Source organism: Notamacropus eugenii, chromosome 5 (genome assembly GCF_028372415.1).
Source record: "Notamacropus eugenii isolate mMacEug1 chromosome 5, mMacEug1.pri_v2, whole genome shotgun sequence".
Classification (NCBI taxonomy): Eukaryota; Metazoa; Chordata; class Mammalia; order Diprotodontia; family Macropodidae; genus Notamacropus; species Notamacropus eugenii.
The window spans coordinates 40,123,966-40,147,278 of NC_092876.1; the positions used below are offsets into that span (position 1 = coordinate 40,123,966).

A 23,313-nucleotide genomic window follows, 5' to 3' on the forward strand; every position below is an offset into this window, starting at 1 on the left:
AGTGAAAAGCAGGATAAGTGGCATGCCATAGGTAGCTACCATTAGACCTAGGATTCAAACCCATGTTTTCTAATTCCTAGAAACACAAATAGTAACCTTAGGACTCCATGAGTAGCACCATTGTAGCCCCTTGGACACCCTGCTCTCTCCTCAGCTTCCTTTGGATTCACTCCACTCAGGGTTCTCCCAGGGCTGTTGCCAGTCCAGGGTCATCAACAAAGGAGAGACAGTGGTTTGTCATTGGTAGCCAGGGTCAGCTGCATAGACTCAGCCTTCAGATGCTGTCATCGCTAACTCCTGGAGGGAGGCAGTGTGTGTGCTCAGTAATCAACTGTTGCCTCCTTACCTTCATTCCAATGGCCCAATTCAGGGGTCGTCAGATTGCCAAACTGTGTCCGAGTGAAAGTTTTAACTCCCATCTCATCAAGTGTGGTGCCTGTGTTTCTAACATCAGTGTTGGGGGTGGATTTGAGATTATATTCACTTTTTCCAAAGTTGGCCTTGAATCTATAGGTCCAGTCTGTCTTTCCCCTGCCATCTTTTTTTTAAGGGAGTAGCCTTGTAATGTCTGCAGATTACTAATTTACTACCATTGTTGTTTTCTCTTTCCCAGTAACATTCTAGGCCAGTGATGCCCACTGGGCCTCCAATCATAGTCAATTTGGTCTCACAACTCTGTTCAATTAGCTTTTCCTATTGGTAGGCACTTTCTGGAATTTCATTTCTATACCTGAGCTCCATTTCAATTGACATTACCAAATAAGATGGCATGCAGTTATTTCCATAACTAGAGAGACCCAAGGCTTTGCCCTCCCATGCATGCTTCTCTTCTTTTAGAACCAAGAACGTCTCTAGAAACACACACACGTGTTTTATTTAAGAGAGGCAATGTCTATACTGAGAGCTGTGTTCTACTCTGGAGACTTTGTGGATGAAATTAGCCAATTAATATTGATTGATGGATGGATGCATGGATGAATGTCAGTCCTGGGTCAGTCCAGATACCTGCTCCCTTCATATTCACATTCTTGTCAAACACACAGGACATTCCCACTTAGCTCCTGGTGGTTCTGTGCCAACATGTGCTTTTTAAGCTTTCCATGGTAAGGTATGGCCCCGTAACCACCAGGATTTGGCTTTGATCCAGAGTGGAGGTTCTACTCCCTGTCGCCGAAGACAGAAAGATATCACTCCTTTGTCCCCAGTAAGATGAGAGGGGACACTTTTCTCTTGGCCCCGGTCTCCCCACTCCATCTATCTCTAATCTTGGTGTATTTGCTACATGGATCTTGTAGGATCTTGGGGCCCTGAAGATTCCTGACCAATACAGAATGACCATCTGGAGAGGTCTTCAGGAGCTGAAACAGAGCCATGACTATGGGGCCCAGCAGCTTATCCGCTCGAGTAGTAATGCTTCGACCATCTCCATCGGGAGCTCAGGGGAGCTTCAGCGCCAGCGTGTGATGGAGGCTGTGCATTTCCGAGTCCGCCACACAATCACCATCCCCAACCGCAGTGGGGCGGACGAGTGGGCAGACTTTGGCTTCGACCTCCCTGATTGCAAATCCCGCAAACAGTCCATTAAAGAGGAGTTCACAGATGGAGAGATCAACTGAGGATGGGGAAGGGAAGACTGGGGGAGATCCAGAGGGGCTTCCCAAGGTGTGAGTTCCCCCAACCAGACTGACTTCCAAAGGAAACACTCAAAAAAAAAGAAAAGAAAAACTCCAGATATGGGAGATGGTGATGAGTTTACAGCCTTAAGCCCCTGGAGAAAGTTTTGCTTTTTTTTTCTTTCATGTCTTTGTTTCCAGGACTGGAGCTTTGAGCTATAAGCAGCTCAGGGCCAGCCATGGTGGTCTGTCCATCTGCTGGGCCCCCACTTCCAAGAAGACATTTCTGATGTTCTTCAGTTTGGGAGAGGTGGAAGGGTGGAAGCTCCTCAAAGCAGCCCATTCCAGATGGGCCACCTGAATATTCTGTAGATATTTTGTAGTCCTGCACAGACTTATTTTGTGCATCCACTTGATTAATTGTACAGTACATGTCATGTTTTACGGAGAGATGATTAATATAAAAATGAGGGACAGTGTTTTTCTCTGCCCTCCACCCTCCTTCTGTCCACTCAGAGATATCTGAATGGGGAAGATGAGTGTCATGAAAACTGACTTCAAATCTTTTGCATCTCAACTTCTGAAGCTTCTGCCAGCTTTCAGACCCTTTGTAACAAGGGGATCTGCCTTCTTGATGGACTGCCAAAAAAAAAAAAAAGTATTTTTCAACATCCTTCAGTTCTCTGTAAAGAAGCTCAGCTCCGTCTTTGTATTTCAAATGCTGTCTGTGTACTCCTGAGCTCACCCCCCTGCATCTGCTTTATAAAGGAAATCGTTGATTTTTCCAGCCCATTTTCAAAGTGGCTTATTCATCCCCTACTAATGAGGCCAGAGCAAGGCCATTTTTCTAACTAGTTTGAGGGTGAATCAGATCCGTTTAGAAACGATGACCAGTTTGGACAAGAATCAAATAGACTTTTTAGAATTTGCTCCTTTTTCTCCTGTACCCTGGCTTCCTTCTTTTCCACCCAAAACTCCTGGATCCCCACCCCCCAGTCCCCATAATGTGATTTCTTTCTATCTGGAGTCTGAATTCAGTGGGGAAAGATGGATTTACCGAAGTGCTCAATCTTTTCTGAGAAACTTACCACCCCATTGGAATGCTGGGGCCCCAGAATTTGACATTCAGATGACCTCTGTTCACCACAGAGATGGACGGTATATTTCTCACACTACTGGTATTTGTTCATATTTGATAAAGTGAAACATTTTTCTACATTGAAGTTCAGGATTTATTTTTTGTTTTTTTAATGTTTTATTTGCAACATGTGGTGAAGGTCTCCATGCCCAGCTTTTCAGCAGGTTTTCAGCCAACAGTGATAGCAAAATTCATTCAAAACATGCCATCAGTTTATGGGGGTCTTTTGGAAAGCCTAAAAATATAGTCCTGATCCCAAGTTAGGGTATACCACATCTGTAGAAAGGATAATTACATGTTTGCAACTGAGGGATCTGATCTGGGTCTTCTTTTCCATATATGACCCTGGATGAGTAATTTTAGCTCTCAATACTTTCGGCAGTTCTCCAAGATTATAATTTGCAAAGAAGGTTGCCAACCTGTGTTAGAGGAGAGAGTGTTCTCATCTGGAAGTTCCCTATACCTACCACTGAGCTTACCAGTCTGCTCTCTATCTCAATTTTCTTCTATGAGAATACCTTTACTTCACCATGTGTGGCCATTTGGCTTGGTGGGTAGAGAGGAGATATGCCAAGGAGTAATTTTACACTCACTAAGGTATAAAATATTCATCCCCCAAGATGAATTCCTCCTAAGACAATTCATTCATTCATTCCTTTAATAATTATTTATTTAGGCTCTATGTGTTCTGAATAACAGACTACACAAGGGAAAAATTCATTTCCTCAAGGAGCAACATTCTACTAGAAAGGAAAAACAACATATTTGCAGATAAGTAACAATTCACACAGACTAATCCTAGGCTAACCAGAATGTTTCTTGCTCAGTGACTTAGAAAAGTTCTTATTCTTTCTTCTCATCATAGAACCTTTGGGCAGTCTGGTGACACCTATGGACCCCTTTCAGACTTTTTTCTCAGATTTATGTTTTAATGCATACAATAAAATCCATAGGATTACAAAGAAATCGAATGATATTGAGATAAAGTTATCAAAATGTTTTTAAAAGCACAAACTCACAGAACCTAGGTTAAGAAGTACTGGACTAGATCAAGTTACGTTTTCTGTGTTATGGGACAAAGTTCGACTCATTAAATGGGTCATCTGAATTTTAAGGAGGTCACAGCTAGGCTGATTTCTTAAAACAAGATTTTTCTCCCTGTGCCTTGGTGTGTGTGTGGGAGGGTGGGAGGGGAGTTTTCAGAAGAGTCCCTGGTACTATATTTGGGCATGACTTGTATTGGCCTTATCTGATTATTAAAGTCTAGGGTGGGAGGAGAAAGTCCCCTGGAAAAGGCCAAGTTCAGATTAAACTCCAATCAGGTTAAACAATTAAACACAACGGGAGAAAGTTCCATGGAAAAGCCCAACGCAGTGAAAAAATCCAGACAAATTTGCCTTCCTGGGCACAGAATTCAAATGCATGAGAAAAGATTAAAATGAAGCCACTTCTTCAACGGCAGAGGCAACCCCTTTGTGAAAGTGTCAGTCCACATTCCAGAACAAATCTGAAGGACCTCAAATCAACACCTTTCCCAAATTCTACATTTTAGCCCAGTGATTCCGAAGGCTATCTATCACATTTAGGTACCTTGTTGAATAAAACAATGAAGGGGGGGGGGGGGGGAATCTTGGAGACAGAAAAAAGGGAGAAATAAGCCCACGCTTATGGCCATAACTCAGGAAGACTGAGGTGAATTTGCTTTGGGTGATTGATTAGAAAAGGAGAGGGTAGGGCTGAGATTCTCCAGAGTTCACCTTGGTTCCTGGAGCATTGCAGGTAAGGAGCATTTTATTAAGCATTTACTATGTACCAGGCATTGTCTTGGTCTTGGCGCTGGCTCCAAGTCCATTCCTCACAGTATCATTAGGTAATACAGTTAACTGATCTCCATCTATTAAAGTTTCCCCAGTGGCCACTAACCCATATTAACTTTCAGTAAGAAAATGGTCCAAAATTGGTCATACATGATGGTGTAGACAACCTGATCCTCCTCTGCTGAGAAAAAGGTCATTTCATCGTGATTTGCCATCAGGCACCCAGGACATCACCTTTAGGAGCTGAACCAGAACCAGCCACAGATACGAGTTGTGTAGTGTGGGGGATTAGAACTCTCCAGTGTTTTGGATACACAGACACACGCTTCTATGTTAGTAGCAAATTAGAGCACTTTAAATGCTTTAAGACTTAAAAACCATTCATGTTTTCAATGTCATATCGTGCTTCTTCAGGCAGTATTACTGGATCTATTCCAACAATATTGTTAACTTTTTTGGGGTAATGTCATCTTGGGGAAACGTGTTATTTTTTTAGCTGTGTTTTTGTGGGTTTGTAACAATAAAGCACATGTTCAAATGGAAAGGCCTCTTGTGGTTAAACGGTAACTCTCCAAATGCTGCGAGTTCAAGTAAGGTCACCAAATGGGCCTGAATGATGGTAAAGAATAAGAATAAATAATAACCACAGCCAGTATTCATATAATGCTTTGTGATTTGCAAAGTACATTACAGATATTATCTCATTTTATTGTCATAACCATTCTGGGGAGGGGCAAAGGCCATTGTCCCCATATTATAGATGAGGAAACTGAGGCAGAGAAGTTAAATTGGTTTAATAAAGTCATCCACATTTAATCTAACTTGTTTGCTATTTGGGACTTGCAGAAAACAATGCTGCTACTTTCAGTAACGTGGAGGATTTTACAAGCAGGTTAACAATTCTGGAGGCTGACAAGGGTTGCGTCTGCTAACCCAAGACTGAGGACAATTTCCTGCACAGTCTGAGTATTGCATACAAAACCTCTGCCTCCAAGTTAAGAAAGGCATTAATGTGTATTTAATAGGAGTGGTACGTGTAAAACCTATATAAGATTGTGTGGGGAGGGAGTGGGGAAGGAGAAGGGAATAAGGGGGAGGGAGGGGAAAAAATTTAAGATATATAGAAGTGATTGTCGAACACTGAAAACAAATAAAATAATTTAATTTAAAAAAAAGAAGAAAGGCATAGTGAAAAGGGGGCTAGCCTTGGAGGCAGGAAGGCCTGGGTTCAAGTTTCTCCTCAGACACATATGGGCTGTGTGACCCCGGTCCAGTCAGGCGCCCTTCTCAGTGACCTACAGCAACTCTACGACAGGGATTCTTAACCTTTATTGTGTCATGAGATCCCTTTCGTTGTTTGGTGAAATCTATGGACCCTTGCTCAGAATAACTGTGATAAATAACAATTTAAAATGTTTAAAATAAAATACAAAGGATTACAAAGGAAACATTATATTGAAATATAGTTATCAAAATATTAAAAATAATTTCATAGATCCCAAGTTAAAAGCCCCTGCTCTAAGCCTATGGGTGACAGCTCTGCATTAATGAAGGAATCTTCCATACTAGATGAAATCACTGGTCTGTATCAATATTAAAAAAATAATATTAAAATAATTTTTAAAAATTCTGAGGTCCTTTTACACAGGACTTAACAAGGTTATGCGTCCCATTTTCAAGAACGGAGCAGTACTTACCATTTCCACTTGTCCCAACACAGAAATACTCAAGTATATACTTGACTGACCAAGTTATCAGGTTTGGAGAAGGACTTAGTTCTTCCCTGAGTCCAGGGTAGGTCCTACTGGGCTAGAATACTGAGCCACCAACAGCTACCCAACAGCTTTTGTAACTTAGACACTGTGCCTATGATTTTCTTAGTGGAGGGAGCTTCCTGGTTAGTAAAGTCCCTCTGCCAATGTAGCATGACACTTTGAGTCCTAGAAGGTTACCTAGAGCTAAAGGCAGCCAAACAATTGTTCAAGGTCACACAGCTAGGATGAGATGGAACTCAACCCAGGTCCTTCTGATATTGAAGCTGTTTCACTCTCCACTACTCCACATGACCTCTCCCCATACTGAAGGGGTGAGCGAATGAAGGGAGAAGAGGTGAAGCAATACAGTGAGTTGTGATTCTGATAGATGCTGGTCCTGCCACAAGTTCCAGAGAGTTTGGTGTTTGTTTGGTGTCTCTGCTTGAGATGTGGGTGTATGCTATGGATCAGTCTGCATAGAAGGGACACTACACTATGTACAGTCAGGAGCATGCAGAGCATAGGAAGCTACATCAGCTGAACCAAGAGGTCGTTGGGAGTAGAGCTCAGACCTCTGTTTAGCTCAAACAATACCCGTAATGAGTTAGGCTTTGTACCTACAGACATCCACATCTGTGCTGAAGGGAAAAGCCTCCAACTGCAGGACTTTCAACAAGACCTGCTGTTGGACTCACAGAGGTTATAAAAGTCACCAGGAAATCACCCTACAGAGATGACTGTTGCTTTGAGGCTCTGTGATGTATCCTAAGCACATGGTTTGGTGATGTGGGTGAAAAACGAGTCCCACAAAGTATAGCGTTGAGTCTCATGTGTTAACCACTCTGTGTGGATTTAGTAATTCTTTTGCCAAATAGGTATTAAAAGAATACATTAAAATAGTCTTCCATGAAGAAAAAATGACTGGAGTGACACTGGCACATTCAACACAAGAATGACATTTTAATTTCTTTATCAGAAAACTTAAATTTTACTTGAAAAAGTAGGAATATGAGAAACTACAGACAAGAATATTCAAATATATAAACACATCTCCAGTAAGTCTGACACAATAAAAAAGACACCCCAAAACCTGGTTTAAAGCAGAGTGGCCCATTTTGGAAGGCACACTTTTCCTGTAACATTTACACACAATCCCATCTAGACTTGACTGTCAGGGGGGAAAGAGCCCTATCTTAAACTGTTTTTCCCACTATGTCTCAAAGGAAAAAGGAGCATCACTCCAACCTTCTCCCCCCCCCTCCTCCCCCCACACTCCTGAGACCATATATCTGAGCCAGGGCAGAAACACTACTTTCACATAAGTATGTTTCATTGCCACAGTGTGTTAAGTAAATAGCTGGCACGTTTCTCAGGATGGATAATGCCTATGTGTTGACAGGTTCTTTAAAAACAAAATATCAGCCTTTCTCACCCAAATGCCTCTTTCAAACACAAAGAAAAATACACACTGACAGAATGATGCCCTCCAAGCTTCATTTCTGGGCCTAAAACAACATCCTAAGAAAATTACTTGCTACACCATTGCTGTATACACACATTTCTCCAAAGTTTTCCCAGTTTATGGTTTTCAGTGCAAATAAAGTCACAAAAGACTGCAATTAATTTTTTAAAATTAATAGAAATGGAAATAGGTAAAAGGTCACCTTCTTCAGCAAATATTCAGTAAGACCTTCCCTCTTCACAGTATTTCCGTCTTGGTAATCCATGCTGTATTTGCACCTTGTCCTTCATTGCTTAGGTTGATGGCTGACCCATTCCACCAGGACTGCTCAGCTGCTGCAGCCACCTGAAGGGTCCAGAGAAAATGTTCTTTGGGGACAGCTGGGGGTTCTTTTCCTGTGGGGACAGAGGCAGTAGCTTGAAACTGATTCAGAGAGAACAGCGAGGTATTCATTCACTGGCTCTGTGGCAAGTGATTCTGGACTCAATGAAGACCTAGCTCAGTCATGCACAGAGTATCTCGGCAAATGACTTGCCTCACTTAAGTTCAGAGTCTCATCATTTAGAAGAGATAAGCCAGATACTTTTGACCACAACCATTTAGGAAGCCATCTGTGAAGGTACGTCTTACAACACTGAAACCATGGGTCATTTTTAAGGTTTCCTGGGAAAAAACAGAGGTCATGCTGTCAGTATTCCTTGGTTACAAAGGACAATGTTCTGAATAAGAGATGTTGGGATTCAGAGGGGACCCTCAGGGTCCAGAAGTGTATGAGCACTTTTTGATATAGTCACTTCCCAGTGTGGTACTGCCCCACACCCAGAATCTCTCTCCATTCTTCAACCCACTCTAATGCAGTCATCTAATGCACTCTGTGGATGGGTGCCCACCATGGAAATATCATCCACATGTATGAACGCTCAGCAAATACTAAGAAATCTGATCCATCTATTTAGGAACATATTGACCCACTCTTTAAATTGCTATTTCATTTAAGAGAATTAATTTAATGCCTACAGCATGAGAAAATGGGTCCTTCATTCAAGGATGATCTTTGGGCCCCACCTCTTTGGTTTTAGCCAACAAGGAAGTATCATCATCTCTCAAAAGCTCTACAGCTCTTTTTCAACAAAGGCCCAAAGTGGACAGAGTATTTATGTCAACAAAGAAAGATGACTCACATTCCTGTGTCCAACGGCCTAAAATTCTTGAGAGAGCAGATGTGGCGGTGATTTAGAGTGGCCACCTGGGTCCAAAACCTAGATCTGTCACTTCCCTACTGTGTGACTATTTCTCTGGCCCTCGGTTTCCTCAGGGTGGTGGTGAGGATCCAGTGAGATGATGAGCGGTGGGCACTTCAGAAAGCACTGTGAAACATCAGCTATTGATATTATCACCAAAAAACCCTAACTAAGGGAAAAGTCACACTGAGCAAAAATTCTGAAAGGGGTTGGCAAACAGTTCTGAATTCAAGAACAACAAAGGCTATGTATTGGGAATGGTTTGAAAGGAATTATTTTGATGGAAAGTAAAGTACTTTCAAATTTTTTGCTAAGCATCAAGAAGTTTCTAACCTTTAAGGGTTCCGAGAAAGTGTCGAAAGAGTCCTCTATAGGCTTCTTGGTACTGATTGGCATGTGTGTGTGAGTATAAGGACACGGAAGTTCCGTGCTCAGTAATCCCCAAGGGATTCTGATTATCAGCCCGTAATGTCCCTTGAGAACCATGGACCTGGGGGAAATGTTTAAGAAAAAAGTGTTAGAATTCATCAGGACTGGAATAGAGCTGGGGGTAGATTAGTTGTTGGGTTTTTGTTTGCTGGAGACTGAGGGTTAGTAAGGTTGTTAAAAAAGACTCACAGTGATAAATAACAGTCGAGGCTGTTTTTGTTACAGTTTTTTAAAAAAGCAGTTGGTTTAAGGAAGATATATAGAATGTAATGATTCAGAATCGGCGGGATGTGGCACATACAGAGGGCACTGACTCAGATCTGACCCTTGTATCCAAGCAACCGCAAGTGTTGATAAGTAGACGCTGCTGCCCCTGGTCTCTGGGAGGCAGCAGGGTGGGATTTCCCTCTCATCCTCCCTCTCCTCTCCTCTCCCCTGCAGGTTTCCCTGTCCAGCCTGCTCTTCCCTCAGAGCCACTACAGGCTGGCAGTGCTGAGGGCCCGGAGCTCTGCAGCTACTCCTGCCTCAGTCTCCCCACTCACCATCCTCCACTAGAGTAGGCCTGCCTAAGCCCCCGCCTCTAGGCCACCTCTTCACCGCCTCTCCTGGTTTCACCCAGCCCCAGTCCTCATCATGAAAAGTTGTGGGTGGCAAGGCTGTTTACTTTGAAATGTCGACAAGCCAGTTTTCAGTCCCTTCAGTATAAGGGCCCATCCATATTTATGTATAATCTGAGGTTTGTATGTGTGGGTGGAGGTGGGAGTGGATGTAAGAAGTCTTAATTTCCTGTCTACATTCTCTCTCCCTCCATCTTTCTCTCCACCCCTTTCTTTCTCTGACTTTTCTCTAGCATTCCTTCTACACCCGTCTTGTTCTCTCATTCTCTCTCTCCCTCCTCTCTTTTGTCATTCTCCCTTTATCCATCCTTCTCCCTCCCTTTCTCTCTCCCTCCTTTCTCATTCTTTCTATCCATCTCTTTACCTTTCTGCATCTATATCTCTCCCTCCCATCCAGTCTCTCTGTTTTCTCTCTCTTTCCTGAGAGGTTCAGTGAATTGCCCAAGATTACCCACCCAGCATGAGTCATGGGTCAGAGGCCAGATTGGAGTCCAAGGCCTTCTTTCCTCTCTGTCATTCAAAGCAACAACCTTAGAAAATCTTAAAAGGGCTATCCTTTTCTACAGTGGACCAGCCTGGCCAGAAGTACCACGGGATAGCAACAGAAAGACAAACCAATCTCTGGGATCTGGATGCTTTGGTTCAATATGCATTTATTAAGCACCAGAAATGAAATGAAAAGACAAGGGGTAGAGGAAGTCAAAAGGCCAAGCATCATGCAGGGGCTCACAGCAGGAGGTCTGGGGCCCTTGGACCTTTAGCCTTGGACCCCCTGAACCTTCAGCCCCATTTCTCATGCTCACTCCCTTGCCTCTCACACGGCCCCCAGGTCCTTTGGGTTCCTGAAACTCCTACCCAGGCAAAAACCTCTCGTCCTCAAAAAGGAGGAGGAAGAGGTCGTCTCAGGGTATTCCTGATCCCAGTGGAATGAGAAAAGACTTGGTCCTTCCTAGATGAAATGAAGCAGCCTGCCCATAGTGACCACACCCAGTCTCAGAGAAGAGGGAGATGTGCCTCCCACCCTTCACAGCAAAAGGAGCACAGGTGAGGAACACAGCCTGCGTGGGACCAACCAAGGACAGGTCAATTCAGTTTCCTCCCTACCTCCATCAACCTTTAATCTGTTACAAGAGATGGTGGCCCAGGGAGAGGACCAGGGAGGGATATTCGGAAGTGAAGGGAGGTTAAAATGTCACCAACAAAAACAATATGGAAAGAAGCATTTCTGGCCCAATCCCCTGCTGGTCTGAGGCTCTGTTCTTACTGGGGTAGCTCATCCCTTCCAGAACCTGAGCCTCTGTGGGCTCCGGACCCTTCTCCCTCCTTCCCAAACCAAGATGGTGAGTCCAGGGAAGCTTGGGGTTAAGTGGACTTGGCTAATATAGAGACTGCAAGTGATATCTTTGAAGAAATGCTCCCAATTCCAAATGGCCGGGCACAGGAGGAGCTCGACCGTGGAGCTCGATGGGACAAGAGAAGCCACCTAGTACGGCCTGAGCCAGACACATTCTGGGAACACAACCCACTTCTAAGGCACCAACTGCTTATAAACAGTGATAGAACGAACATCACATTTAAAGAACAATTTTAACTATTAAAAGTACTTCTCTTAAGAGATCTTTGCAACATGGAAAATGAAGAAGCAAAATAATCTCACAGAAAAGCAAACTTTTTTTAGGTTCTGAGCCTACACAAAACAAAGAAAAGGGGAAAAAAGAAAGGGATCCAACCATGAGTAAGAACAAGTGTATTTTGATAGAACATGAAACATACAAAGCATTAAGTTAACAGACCAGCAGCTAGGAAGCGCCACAGTGCGGAGAGTGCCTGGCCTGGAGTCAGGAAGACTTGAGTTCAAATCCAATCTCAGACACTTTCTAGCTGGGTGACCCTGGGCAAGTCACTCAACCTCTGTTTGTCTGTTTCCTCATCTGTCAAATGGGGTAACAGCACCTACCCTGCCAGGGTTGTTGTGAGGACCAAATGAGATAATCTCTGTAAAGTCCTGAGCACAGTGCCTGGTGTAGCTTGCTTCCCCAGCCCAGGCAAGGGCAGGCGCTACACAGACATCTATTTATTTCCTGTGACAAACAGGGGGATAAACCTGAGCTACCAGAGCTAAACCGATTCTTTTTTTGGGGGGGAAGGGGAGGAGTTGAGTCACATATTTTTCTTTTGTATACAGAAAATTGGGAATTAATCTATATTGTTTTTTCTACAATCACAAGAAGGGATTTGAGAAAGGACACACTACGTCCACTCTCAGGTCACAGCTTTCGGTGCAGTGTTGACTGACATCCAAACTAACAATGGTCCCACTAGGAAATTTCATGCTGATCATGACACTGTCTGCATCTTTCAAAGAGGCCACATCTGGACAAAAGGAGGTCATTACTTTAGGTCACGTCACATCTGAACACACAAAAGCAGATTTTTCTTTGAAACCCAATGTGGAGTGACCAAAATGAACACAAGCTCTCTGAAGGCAGGGCCAGTTTCACTTTTCACCCCTGGGCACAGAGTGCCCACTGCAAAACTGAATTAAAAATGCCTCCCTAGAAAGCTAGGGTGCAACAGGAGGCAGAGGCAATCAGCCACAAGCTGTTTACTAAGCCTTCTACACAGCGCTGGAGGGGTGGAGAAAGATGGTTGCCATTCCATGGACTTCGGAGGCTTCCAAGTGACCCTAAGAATTCCATCTCAATCAATGACTTATAGTGACTTACAGAATAAACAAACCCATTTTCCTGATGCTGTCTTAAAAAATACTGCCCCCAGCCACAAGTACTATTATTTTCAAATGTCTAAACTGCTGTGACTAATAAAAGCACAAAGTCATATAAAAGGCTTCCTGAATTTCTATACACTTTTCATCATTCCCTGGTTGGCCCCACCCCCCTCTCTAGACAGGGTTCCACCCCTCTCTCCTCCTCCTCTCTGGCTTCCTCCAAAGCTCAGCTGAAACACCACTTCCCAAGGGCAATATCCTCATATTTGTACCTGTTGTCACTCCCTAAACAACATAAGCTCTGTAGGGGCAAGAAATATTTCATTTTATCTTTGTATTCCCAGGGCCTAGCACCGTGACTGGCAAATAATTGGTGAGTGTACCACATTGGAATCCTGAAAAGTGTGACAGTAAGCTGGGCTCCTTCCTCATTAGGACACCTGCGACTTGCCATCTGCCTTTTCAGTGAAGCCCCCAGAACACCTGCCCTTCCACTGCCCCCCGCATCAGAATGGGAGCCCCTTGAAGACAGACACCGTCTCTCGTTTGGAAATAACAGAAGTAGAAGGGTAGGCCACTATCCCTTCCCCCAGCAGGCCCTCAGCCTGGCTGGTAGGACATGACTAATGTATATGAAATAGTTCAATATTCTCTTGTATTGTTTCCTCTTAATGTATGGAAAAGGTGCATGATTCAGTTAACAGCTGAGTTCCTGATGCTATTGAAAGTGTCTGGATTGGGGCTCTAGTCTCATAGGTTAGTCCAATAAAATATCCATTGAGTAACTATGGCACGCACAATGCTCTGAGAGGCACTGGGGGACAGGGGCTGGAAGGTGGCGGGAGGAAGCCGAGATAAAGTTTAGCTAAAGCATTATCCCTGCCTTTAGTCCCTAGGGATCAGAACTTTAAGTCTGGTAAAACAATCTGCAAATCTATATGGAAGGACTGGAGTGGGTGCCATCCTAGGTATATATCAATGATCACCCTGTTCTCACAATTCTGTAGCTGGGCAGGGAATCCCTTAGATAGATGGCTCTCATGGAAAACCTACAGTACATGTGACTAGTCCCACAAACACTAGCCCTGAATTAAGAGTCCGACCTGTCTGCCTAGATGAGATGCCATGAGACTGAGGGGCAAAAGGAAGTGTGGTTTTAGGAAACTGTTTTAGAAGTGTCCTGCTCTGGAAGCATCCCAGTGACATGCTTTTGCTCTGTAGAGAATTCAGCCCACTGGGCTTTATGAGGAAGGATTTTAGCACCAGACACAACTGTAGTCAGAAGACCAGGGGGTCAAGTCCAAGCTTTGTCTCTTGCTACCTGGGTGCTCATCTCTCTAGCCCTCAATTTACCCCTCTTTGAAAGGAGAGGGCTGGACTGGGTGACTTCCAAAGGTGTCTTCCAACATTAAGACTATAAGTAAGGGGTAAATTGTGCAAAAATTTTCATCATGGCTTCTCTGGGTTCAACAACCCTAACTCTGACTACCATGTTAGAACAGATGCTCCCTGAGGGTAGAGATTGTCTGGATCTCGTACCCCAAGCCTGGCTCAATAAATGCTTTTGCATTTATTCAGTGAGACCCCAGGCTTTTCAGAAACTCTGGCCAGTGGTAGGACAAGCCTGGCCTCTTACTTGAGCAGAATGCATGTCCCAGAGAAAAGATTGTGTCTGGAACACTCTCTCCCAACAAGAGACTGATGATATCCATGTCATGCACAGCAGCATTATAAAAGATCCCACCTAGAAACAAACCAAGTCACTGCTGATAGTTTCAGTGTAGGCAGAAGCACCCAACAAAAACGCATGTGTCCCACAGGCTTTTCTAGCCTTGAGGAGAGCCTCAGGGCATGTCCATGTTACCTGACACAGATATAACAGAACTGACTTCCACAGAAGTGAATCACACCTGACTTCCTTAGTAAACTGAGAGAAGCTGCCGGATAGAGGCTACTAACAACAGCCATCCGATGTATCCTCCCTAGCGCGTGGCTCTCACGGACTTTCCGGCACAAGAATTGTAAAGCTGGATCAAAACACCTGGAGAAGGATACAGGAAACAGGAAGAAGGAACCCCAGTCATCCACAGCCTGATCACTGGGGAAGGAACAGCCCGTGAACCGCCAAGAAAGATCTCTCCCACCAACTGTATAGCTTCTAGAAAAACTGTCTAGACTGTCTAGCTCTGTGCCACTGCCGTGATCTTAAGCCATGCGTCTCCTGTGGCCTGGGGTCTGTCTGGAACCCCTCATCACGTTTAGGGGAATAAAACAAAAGGTAAGAAAATAGACTGAGATCCTCTGAGTCCTTATAAGGAACTATTAAATTAGCCAGAAGAAAAATTCCCTGAGGACTAATTTTTAAGTACAAATGTGAATAAACACCCACAGCCAAAAATACAGATCTTACTTGTAGAATCCACAGACTAATGATTTCCCACATCTGTTAGCTTCATTGAAACACATCTCAGCAATCTGTCTATCCAAACTAGGGAGTTTCTCACAAAACACACCTTTGCCTAAAAATATCAAGAACGAAATAAAAATAATAAAAAGTCATAATGTGTTGTGGGACATAATATATTTAAAACATAGTGTGGAAAGAGCATTGGACTTGTCAGCAGGAAAGACCTAGGTTCCAATCCCTGTTCAGACACTTACTAGCCATGTAACTTTGGGAAAATCACCTCATCTCCCAAAGCCAGAACTTACTGCAGCTCACCCAGCCTGGTCATCTGATCTGACCTAGCATCACAAGGACCACTGGGTTTTCTCCTCTGCTCAGAAACTGAACCCTCTTTCACACAATCTCCCCTTCTTACAGAGAAAGATGTCCCATTTTTCCATTTGTATCCCTAACACTTGGTAAAGTTAATGGCATATAGTAAGCACTTAGTAAATACCCTCTCCTCCATTCACTCATGTAGCAGTATTTCCTAGGGGAAACACTACTCACACTGCCTACTTCATAGGGCTAGAATGAGGCTAGCATCTTTGTTGACCTCAAAGCTACATAAACGAACTATTCATCTAAATGGTCACTGAGATGCCACAAACTGTCCCCCCTCACAAACTCATGTCATTGGTCCCACAGTGAATCAGGTGGGGCAAGAAGCTAGTTCTGCTTCCTTGTTAATCCTCTCTGGGTAACAGCATTACCCACTCTACCAAACAATTCCTCAGGAGAAAAGGCCTCCCTTGTGCTGTGGCCAAGAAGAATGTCCTTTCCTCAAACAGCACTGACTTGAAGATGCCACAGGTACCCCTAGAATTCCGGAGCAGGTCAAAACAGGGATGTTTATTGCTCCCTATGGAAAGGGAAGTGAATATGCCTGGCTGTTCCCTTTCTCTCTTTTGCTGCCAGAACCATTGGGCAGCTAACTGAACATCAACTGAAAGGAGGGAGAGGGAGGACAAGGGCAATGGGAAAAGTCACTACAAATCCACCATTGCTAGCAGTAGAGCAACTGGAACAAAACAGCCTGCAGAAGATAGGCCAGGAATTTGGGAGGTTCATGGATTTAAAGCTGAAAGAACCTAGATCATCTGGTTGAAAACTGTAGCTTTAGAAATGAATGAATGAAAAAAAATATTAAATGATTACCAGGTGCCAAGTGATAAGCTAAGTACTAAGGATGTGAACACAAAAGAAAGCCAATTCCTGCTCTCAAAGAGTTCACTTCTAATAGAAGACAACGTGTACCTAGGGGTGGGAGCCAGAGAAGTGTGTCTGGCCTAGAAGGTTTCAGTGATGGGGAGCAGAGCCACTAGAGAACACACTGGTCTGCCCTTTCCACTGCTTTGATCATGGCTCCAGAAGTGGAAGAGGAGGAAGTGAATCAGTGGCCTGAAGGCCAAGCATGAAAGGACTGCTTCAAGGTCACAGGATTCAAAGGTGGCCTCCATCTGCAGCATGCCCTTTCTGGGCTTCAGTTTCATCATTTGTCAAATGATGGGATTAGACTAGGAGGCCCATGGGGTTCTCTCAGGCTCTAACCTGTGATTTTATTTCAGATTTTTAATTGTTGTTTAGTTGTTTTCAGATGTATCTGACTCTTCATGACCTCATTAAGGATATTCTTGGTAAAGAGTGGTTGGCCATTCCCTTTCTCCAGTTCATTTTACAGATGAGGAAACTGAGGCAAACAGGGTGAAGTGATTGGCCCAGGGTCACACAGCTAGTAAATACGTGAGGCTAGATTTGAACTCAGGAAGATGAATCTTCCTGACTCCAGGGCTGGCGCTCTGTGCACTGAATTACTTTCTATTTCAGAAGGACTTACTTAACAGTTCCTTCATAACAAAGACTGGAACTGTCAACCAGCCTCTATACCCTCGGTTGTTTCGCACATATGTTTTGAATATACAAATCTATAACGGTCTTCAACTGGCAGTAGGGAGGGAAAAGCTCTGAAAAGGAAGGCAACCCTCTTACATGAATGAATGACCAAGAGTGAAACATGAAAGACAAACAAGAAAGATTGAGCAGAGGCTCCCTCTTCCTGAGAGTAGAGAAACAGAAGTTATGACAATGCACACAGGCCACAGGCTGCTGGAGGCACCTGCTTTTCTCAAGTCCACCCAAAACTCAGCCCATTCAGGAATGGGAACGTTCATCCACAGCCTCCATGTCAACTTGTACAGTGAATTAACACTTTTCTTCCAATCCTCATGCACAAGGGAAATGGCACTTGCTTTGGGATCAGAGGAATGAGGTGGCACAGTGGGCTTGAAGTTAGGGAGACCTGAACTTCAAATCCCACTTCAGAAACTTATCAGCTCTATGACCCTAGCTAGGTCCCTAAACTTCCATCAGTTCAGTTTTCTCATCTGTAAATTGGGGATAATAAGAAGAGCACTTGTTGTAAGGATCAAATGAAATCATTTCTGTAAAGTTCTCTGTAAACCTTACAGCACTATGTAAATGTCATTACCACTCTTGTTCCTTTGTCATCCTGGGCAAATCCCAGGCATGAAGAATTAGTTTCCACATCTGTAAAAATGGGAGGAGCTCAGACCAGACTCTCTCAAAGGTCTCTCTGACTCTATCTCCTATGAGCCAGTGTTAGTCCAATTCTACAGTACACAGTTTTGACAACATCTGGAAGGTCTCCAATTTTGTGGGATCCAATCTCAAGAAAAACCACTGAGGCAGAGCTCCAAGCCAATAACCATTTATTAAAGAGACCAAGCCCCCTTCGCTTAATCTTCCTTGTGATCTGAGAGGCCCTCTTTCCGCAAGGCCTCACTCAGAACAGGCAAAGTAAAATAAAGAGTTTCACTGTATGATAGACCTTGCTTTCAACCCTCCAGGAGGGTCAGAAAAGACACATCAGCATGGGTAGTCAGAGGATGGGCAAGGCCAGGTCATCTCTACTGACTAAGTGGTCATAAGATGGTCCCCTCCTCATGGTGGGCAAGAGAGGGGTCCAGAGCTACAAAAATAAATTGGGAGATTTTCCATATCACATCAAGGCATCCTACCCACGATGGGTTTGTTCATCAACATTCTTATGGTTAGACAAGTGAACTTTATAACTGGTAGTTTAAGGTGTGGGACCTAATATAAGAAAGAATCTATTTTCTAATTATTCTTATATCTAACATATGTAAAACATGTATTAATATATGTAATTCCTATCTATAATCACCTTAGTTGACAAGACAGCCTAAATGTATATCGCTAGATGAGTATATCAATCAGTAATAACTGCTGACAATTACAACCCCTGTGGAACTGATTAACACTGATTGGAGCAAAATAGGGATCTAATTAAAATCATCTATCGATTTTCGGCTCTATTTTAAAGTTTTCCTGTGGACTGTCCGGCATAAGGCAGAGAGAACCTCTCAAATAAGAGATTCCACAGGAAAAATCCAAACACAGTTCTCTTTAGGGAGTGAAATCAAGAGTAGTTTCCTTACCTGCTCTCAATGCATCCATCACTATTTCAGAAGCTGTTTCAGACACTATGAGGAGGAGAGAGCACATCAGAGAGGACATTCAATTTAAACATATTCATGATGGTCAAATTTCAAACACTCAAATGACAACCCCCTCAGAAAAAGAAAACTTAGGGCCGAGACCATTTCTTAGGGAGGTAGGAAAACAGGAAATATTTCAATGAACAAGTTAGAATGCATTTCTAAATTGGAATTTGTTTTTATTTCAGATTGAAGTTTATATTTATTATATATACAGCAGAATTATACATTGCTTTCCTAAAGAGAGTTCTAGAGTTTTTATGGGGAAGGGGGGAGATAGGGACATAGTTTGTATTCTTTTTTCTGTCTCTTGAGGGGCCTGGTAAGACTCCTTAAAAAATAAATAAACTCAGGTCTCAAATTAAGTGAAAAATGAAACTTGTGACATTTCTTAAAGACAACCAAACACGATAAACATTTCCGAGAAAAATAGATAATAGAAAATATTCTTCCCTCTAAACTTAAAATAGATTTAAAACTTCGGTGGAAATTGTCTAATCAAGTCACAGAAGCTTCTGAATTCCATTATTCAAATTCTAAATATTAAGATTTTTCAGGATATTATCTAATGTGACAGAAAACCTTTCCTAGTGTCTAGAGGGTCTTACACTAAACTGTTTGTCCTTTTTGGCCCTGCACTGCCCTTGCTAAGCATATACTCCAAGGAGATGGATATAGATATCTATAAACAAAATATTCATAACAGTGCTCTCTAAGAGTACCAGAAACTGGAAATAGAATAGGTACCACTGGGGAATGGCTGAACAAAATATGTTAGGTGCTATTTCAGGGAGGTCAGATCAAATTGGTTTAGGGAACTCCCAGAGAGGAAAATCCATCTAGCAATGCCCATCAAGGGTCAAGTAGATGTCAAAGTGGATAGAGCACCTCTGGGCCTATAGCCAAGAAGATGCATCTTCCTGAGTTCAAATCTGGCCTAGACACTTACTAGCTGTGAGACCTTGGGTGAGTCACTTAGCCCTGTTTGTCTCAGTTTTCTTATCTGAAAAATGAGCTGGAGAAAGAAATGCCAAACCACTATACTATCTTTGCCAAGAAAATCCCAGATGGGGTCATGGAGAGTCAGACATGCCTGAAAACAACTGAACAACAACTATGCCCATTGGCAATAGCTCTGCCAACAATGGTCTCAGAGAGCTGTCTGGGACACCGAAAGGTTAAATAACATGGCCAGATCACATATTCAATATGTATCCAATGTAGGACTAAGTCTTCCTGACTTATAGGCCTGTTGTCCATCTACTATAATATGATGTCACCGTACTGTAAGAAACAACAAATATGAAGAATTCAAAGACACATGGAAGGTTTTGTAGGAAATGATACAGAGTGAAGAAAGCAAATCCAAGAGAACAGTTTACACAATGACTACAGTACGAGAGAAGATGAATGAACATTAGTCCTGGAGAAGCAATAAGTAAAGGTTCCCTCCCTCCTATCAGCAGAGGGGAGGGGGGAAACCAGATGTGGAAGGTGAGGAAGACAACTGCTGCATCAGCTGATTCTGCTTAAATGGTTTTCTTTGTTAAAAGGGAGGGTTCATTGGGGGTGGACTAGCATTTATAAAAAGTTTTTAATATATACATAATACATATATATGTATGTGTATATGTGTATATATGTATACATGAGTATGTGTGTGCATATATATGTATATCACTTTTTATAAATACCTAGACACACTCACACACCACTATATGACAAAAAAAAGAGACAAAAGAAAGGAGAGAAGCAGGCTGACTCTATGTATTTTGATCTAATCTGAAATACTGATCTTTTTGAGTGGAAGGGGGGAAAAAAGGATTTTTGTATTAAAAACTTCATTACTACTATTTTAATTAACAATGATTCTTTTATATTTATACATCACCTTAGCTGAGGATTTTCAGCTTGCAACTAGTACTAAAGACGAGGTAGAGCTTATCACTTCTAAATATCAAAATGTGACAGGCCAAGAAAAGAAAGAAATAAGTCACAGAGAATGCAATGGAATAAGCTGGATCATAAATACATTGGTACAGTCAGACAGGCCAAAAATTGTGCGTGTGTGGTGGGGGAGGGGGCCGAGAGGGTGGGTCTGATTCATTGCCAGCCACATGACAGAGCTCTGTGAATAATGAAGAATCTAAGCTGTGTCTCCACTGCCCACAGAGTGGTCTTTGGGAGGCACAGGCAACTGACTGACTACAGGATCAATCCTGATCTATCTGTTTTGTAGACAGATTAAGAGTAAGTAAGAAATGCTGAGTCCCAGGACTTTGTTTGGTCCAGCGCCTGGAAACCCCACTAACCAAAAGAGGCGATATCCCCCAATGGCCCCAGGAAGAAGCATGCCCTCGAGTTTCTGGTAAACCATACCGCTGATCACTAAGTACAACGTCAGCATCTTGTACCCAAAGCACACGAGTGTTCACCAAATGGTCCAATCTGAAGACCTGCTCCACATTGGACAGCTGATCTTCAACAATGTAGAGCAAGCAGCAGCTGTTTTATTCCACTAAGCTTTGAAACAATGCCTTGTTCCCATAGCCTATACCAAAGACAGCAAGGCCAATGCTGCTTCCCAAGGCCCCATTACTAGAAAGACATCCTGCCCCGTTTCCAGAAATCACACCATTGTATCCTTCTGAAACAAGCCTTTGGCTGGTCTGCTTTGAGGGGACTGCTAGGCTTTTCACACAGAGTTGTGAATGCCGAAAGGTGGTTGGTAGAGGTAGATGGAGTTTGGTCTTCTCCGGCAGACGTGGCACTGTCAAAGCTGATGGCACTGGGGTGGGCAGGGAGCAAAGCTTTGTGGTAGGAAGGAGGTGAAGGCACCATGCTAGTACTGGTATTGATGAGGCAGGGAACTCCTGGTAAAGCAAAGGAGGGCCGAGAAAGCAAGACCGAAGGAGGATCAAGCTGTATGGGGAGGGTGCTGCTGAGGTCTGAGGCTGCTGATCTAGATCAAAAGAGGAAAATTAATTTTAATGAAGGATGCAATAGTTAACCTATAATTGTAGCTAAAAAATATATATAACTGTCCCTAAAGAAATGCCTTGGAAGCAACACACAAGGAATTATTCAAGATACAATCAATAACCACTTTTTAAAATATCAACTATAACTAAAAATACCTACAGATAACTAAAGCAAGGAAGGAAACATAATTTATTAAGCCCATACTAGTTGTTGTGATTACGTTTCAGGACATTCCCTTAGGAGGCAAATCCTCTTTTTCATGGAGGCCACTTTTAATGCAACTGAGTCTTGGAGAGCATGAGCTCATTAAGTAACTTGTACCAGCCTCTGTGTGTGTGTCGTCCTTCATTGCCGAAGAAGACCAGGCCATCAGAGTAATGATGACAGGACTTGCCCTTGACTTTGTATTGAGGGAGGGAGGGCTGTGCAGGGCACCAGCCTCTCTTCTCCTCCAGAGCCATCTGGATCCAGTGACCAGACAGTCATCAGGATGACTGGAGGTGACCCAGGATGAGGCGGTTGGGGTGAAGTGACTTGCCCCAGGTCACACAGCTAGGTGGGATTTGAACTCAGGTCCTCCTGACTCCTGCTCCACCTGGCTGCCCCCAGCAGCCTCTACAGCCGCTAGGAATGCATCCCATCCAAACGCAGAGGATGGCGAGTCCTCCAACGAGAGTAAATCAGGGCTAAGCCAGGGCTCGGAAGGTGCCTGCCCCAGGACAGGTGCTCCAGGATGCGGTCCCTCCTCATCCTCAGGGCTGCCCCCCAGGAGCCGCAGTGCAGGGTCTCCACCACCGGGGGCCCCCCCGGGCTCACGGGGCTCCGCCCGCTGCGGCTTCACCCCCAGGTCCGTGAATTCGGCCGCGGAGTCGTGCAAAGTCTTCTTCTTCCGGCCCATGATGGGGGTGGTGGGAAGATGGAATCCAGGGGTCCCCGGGACCCCGAGGCCAGAACTAGGGGGCGCTCAGACCGCGGACCACACCGAACCCCCAAAGCGGAGGAGAGCCATTCAGGTGGCAAAGCGGACCGAGGGTCCACCAGCTGTGCAGAAACCCCCCAAAGGGGCGCAAGCCAGGGGCCTGACCCCCTCCCGGCCTAGGAACGGCAGGGCCCCGGGGCTGGGCCCAGGGCTTCCTCCGGCACAGGGAGAGGGCGAGGGGCACCGTGTGTCTGTGAGGGGAACGGGCTTGAAAGGGAAGGGGCATCCGCTGTGGAACTGGGGGGTCAGTACGGGGGGGGGGGGGCACTTAGTCCGGCGGCCTCTCGCCCTGCCCCCGAGGGCACCAACAGAATAGGAAAGTCTGAGGAGGTAACCAGGGCCTCCAATGAGCTTTAAAGCCAAGACCGGATCCGGAAACGAGGGGCGCGAAGGCGGGGCCAGACCCCTTTCTCTCTAGCCCCGCCCCCAGCTAGTCTCTTTCTGGAAGCCTACGTGCATGCGTGCGCATGCGCCTTCCACTCCCAGCGCGCGCCAGCTCTCCTGTCATTTTCCATCCTTTGCCGAGCCTTTGCGCATGCGTGCGGATGTTCCACTCCCGTTTTGTGGG

The 23,313-nt window shown here is 44.2% G+C and overlaps 1 protein-coding gene and 1 long non-coding RNA gene across 6 annotated transcripts in view; one reads left to right on the forward strand and one right to left on the reverse strand.

Annotated features, from left to right (window-relative positions):
- The window catches only part of TP73 (tumor protein p73), a 174,207-nt gene extending 169,095 nt beyond the window's left edge, over positions 1-5,112 (forward strand). For all 4 annotated transcript variants that reach the window (XM_072608642.1, XM_072608645.1, XM_072608643.1 and 1 more), the window contains one exon: positions 1,296-5,112. In XM_072608642.1, the coding sequence (XP_072464743.1) occupies positions 1,296-1,616 (321 nt within the window). In that variant the 3' untranslated portion in view covers positions 1,617-5,112. The remainder of the gene's footprint in view (positions 1-1,295) is intronic.
- LOC140504096 (uncharacterized) overlaps positions 1-23,313 on the reverse strand; it is a 31,367-nt gene that overhangs the window by 1,550 nt on the left and 6,504 nt on the right. Inside the window, exons 2-5 of one of the 2 annotated variants that reach the window (XR_011966962.1) lie at positions 18,725-18,769; positions 14,710-14,840; positions 9,359-9,515; positions 7,987-8,179 (exon numbers count right to left, since the gene is read on the reverse strand). This is a non-coding gene — a long non-coding RNA (uncharacterized lncRNA). The remainder of the gene's footprint in view (positions 1-7,986; positions 8,180-9,358; positions 9,516-14,709; positions 14,841-18,724; positions 18,770-23,313) is intronic. The other variant, XR_011966961.1, reaches the window with a different exon arrangement.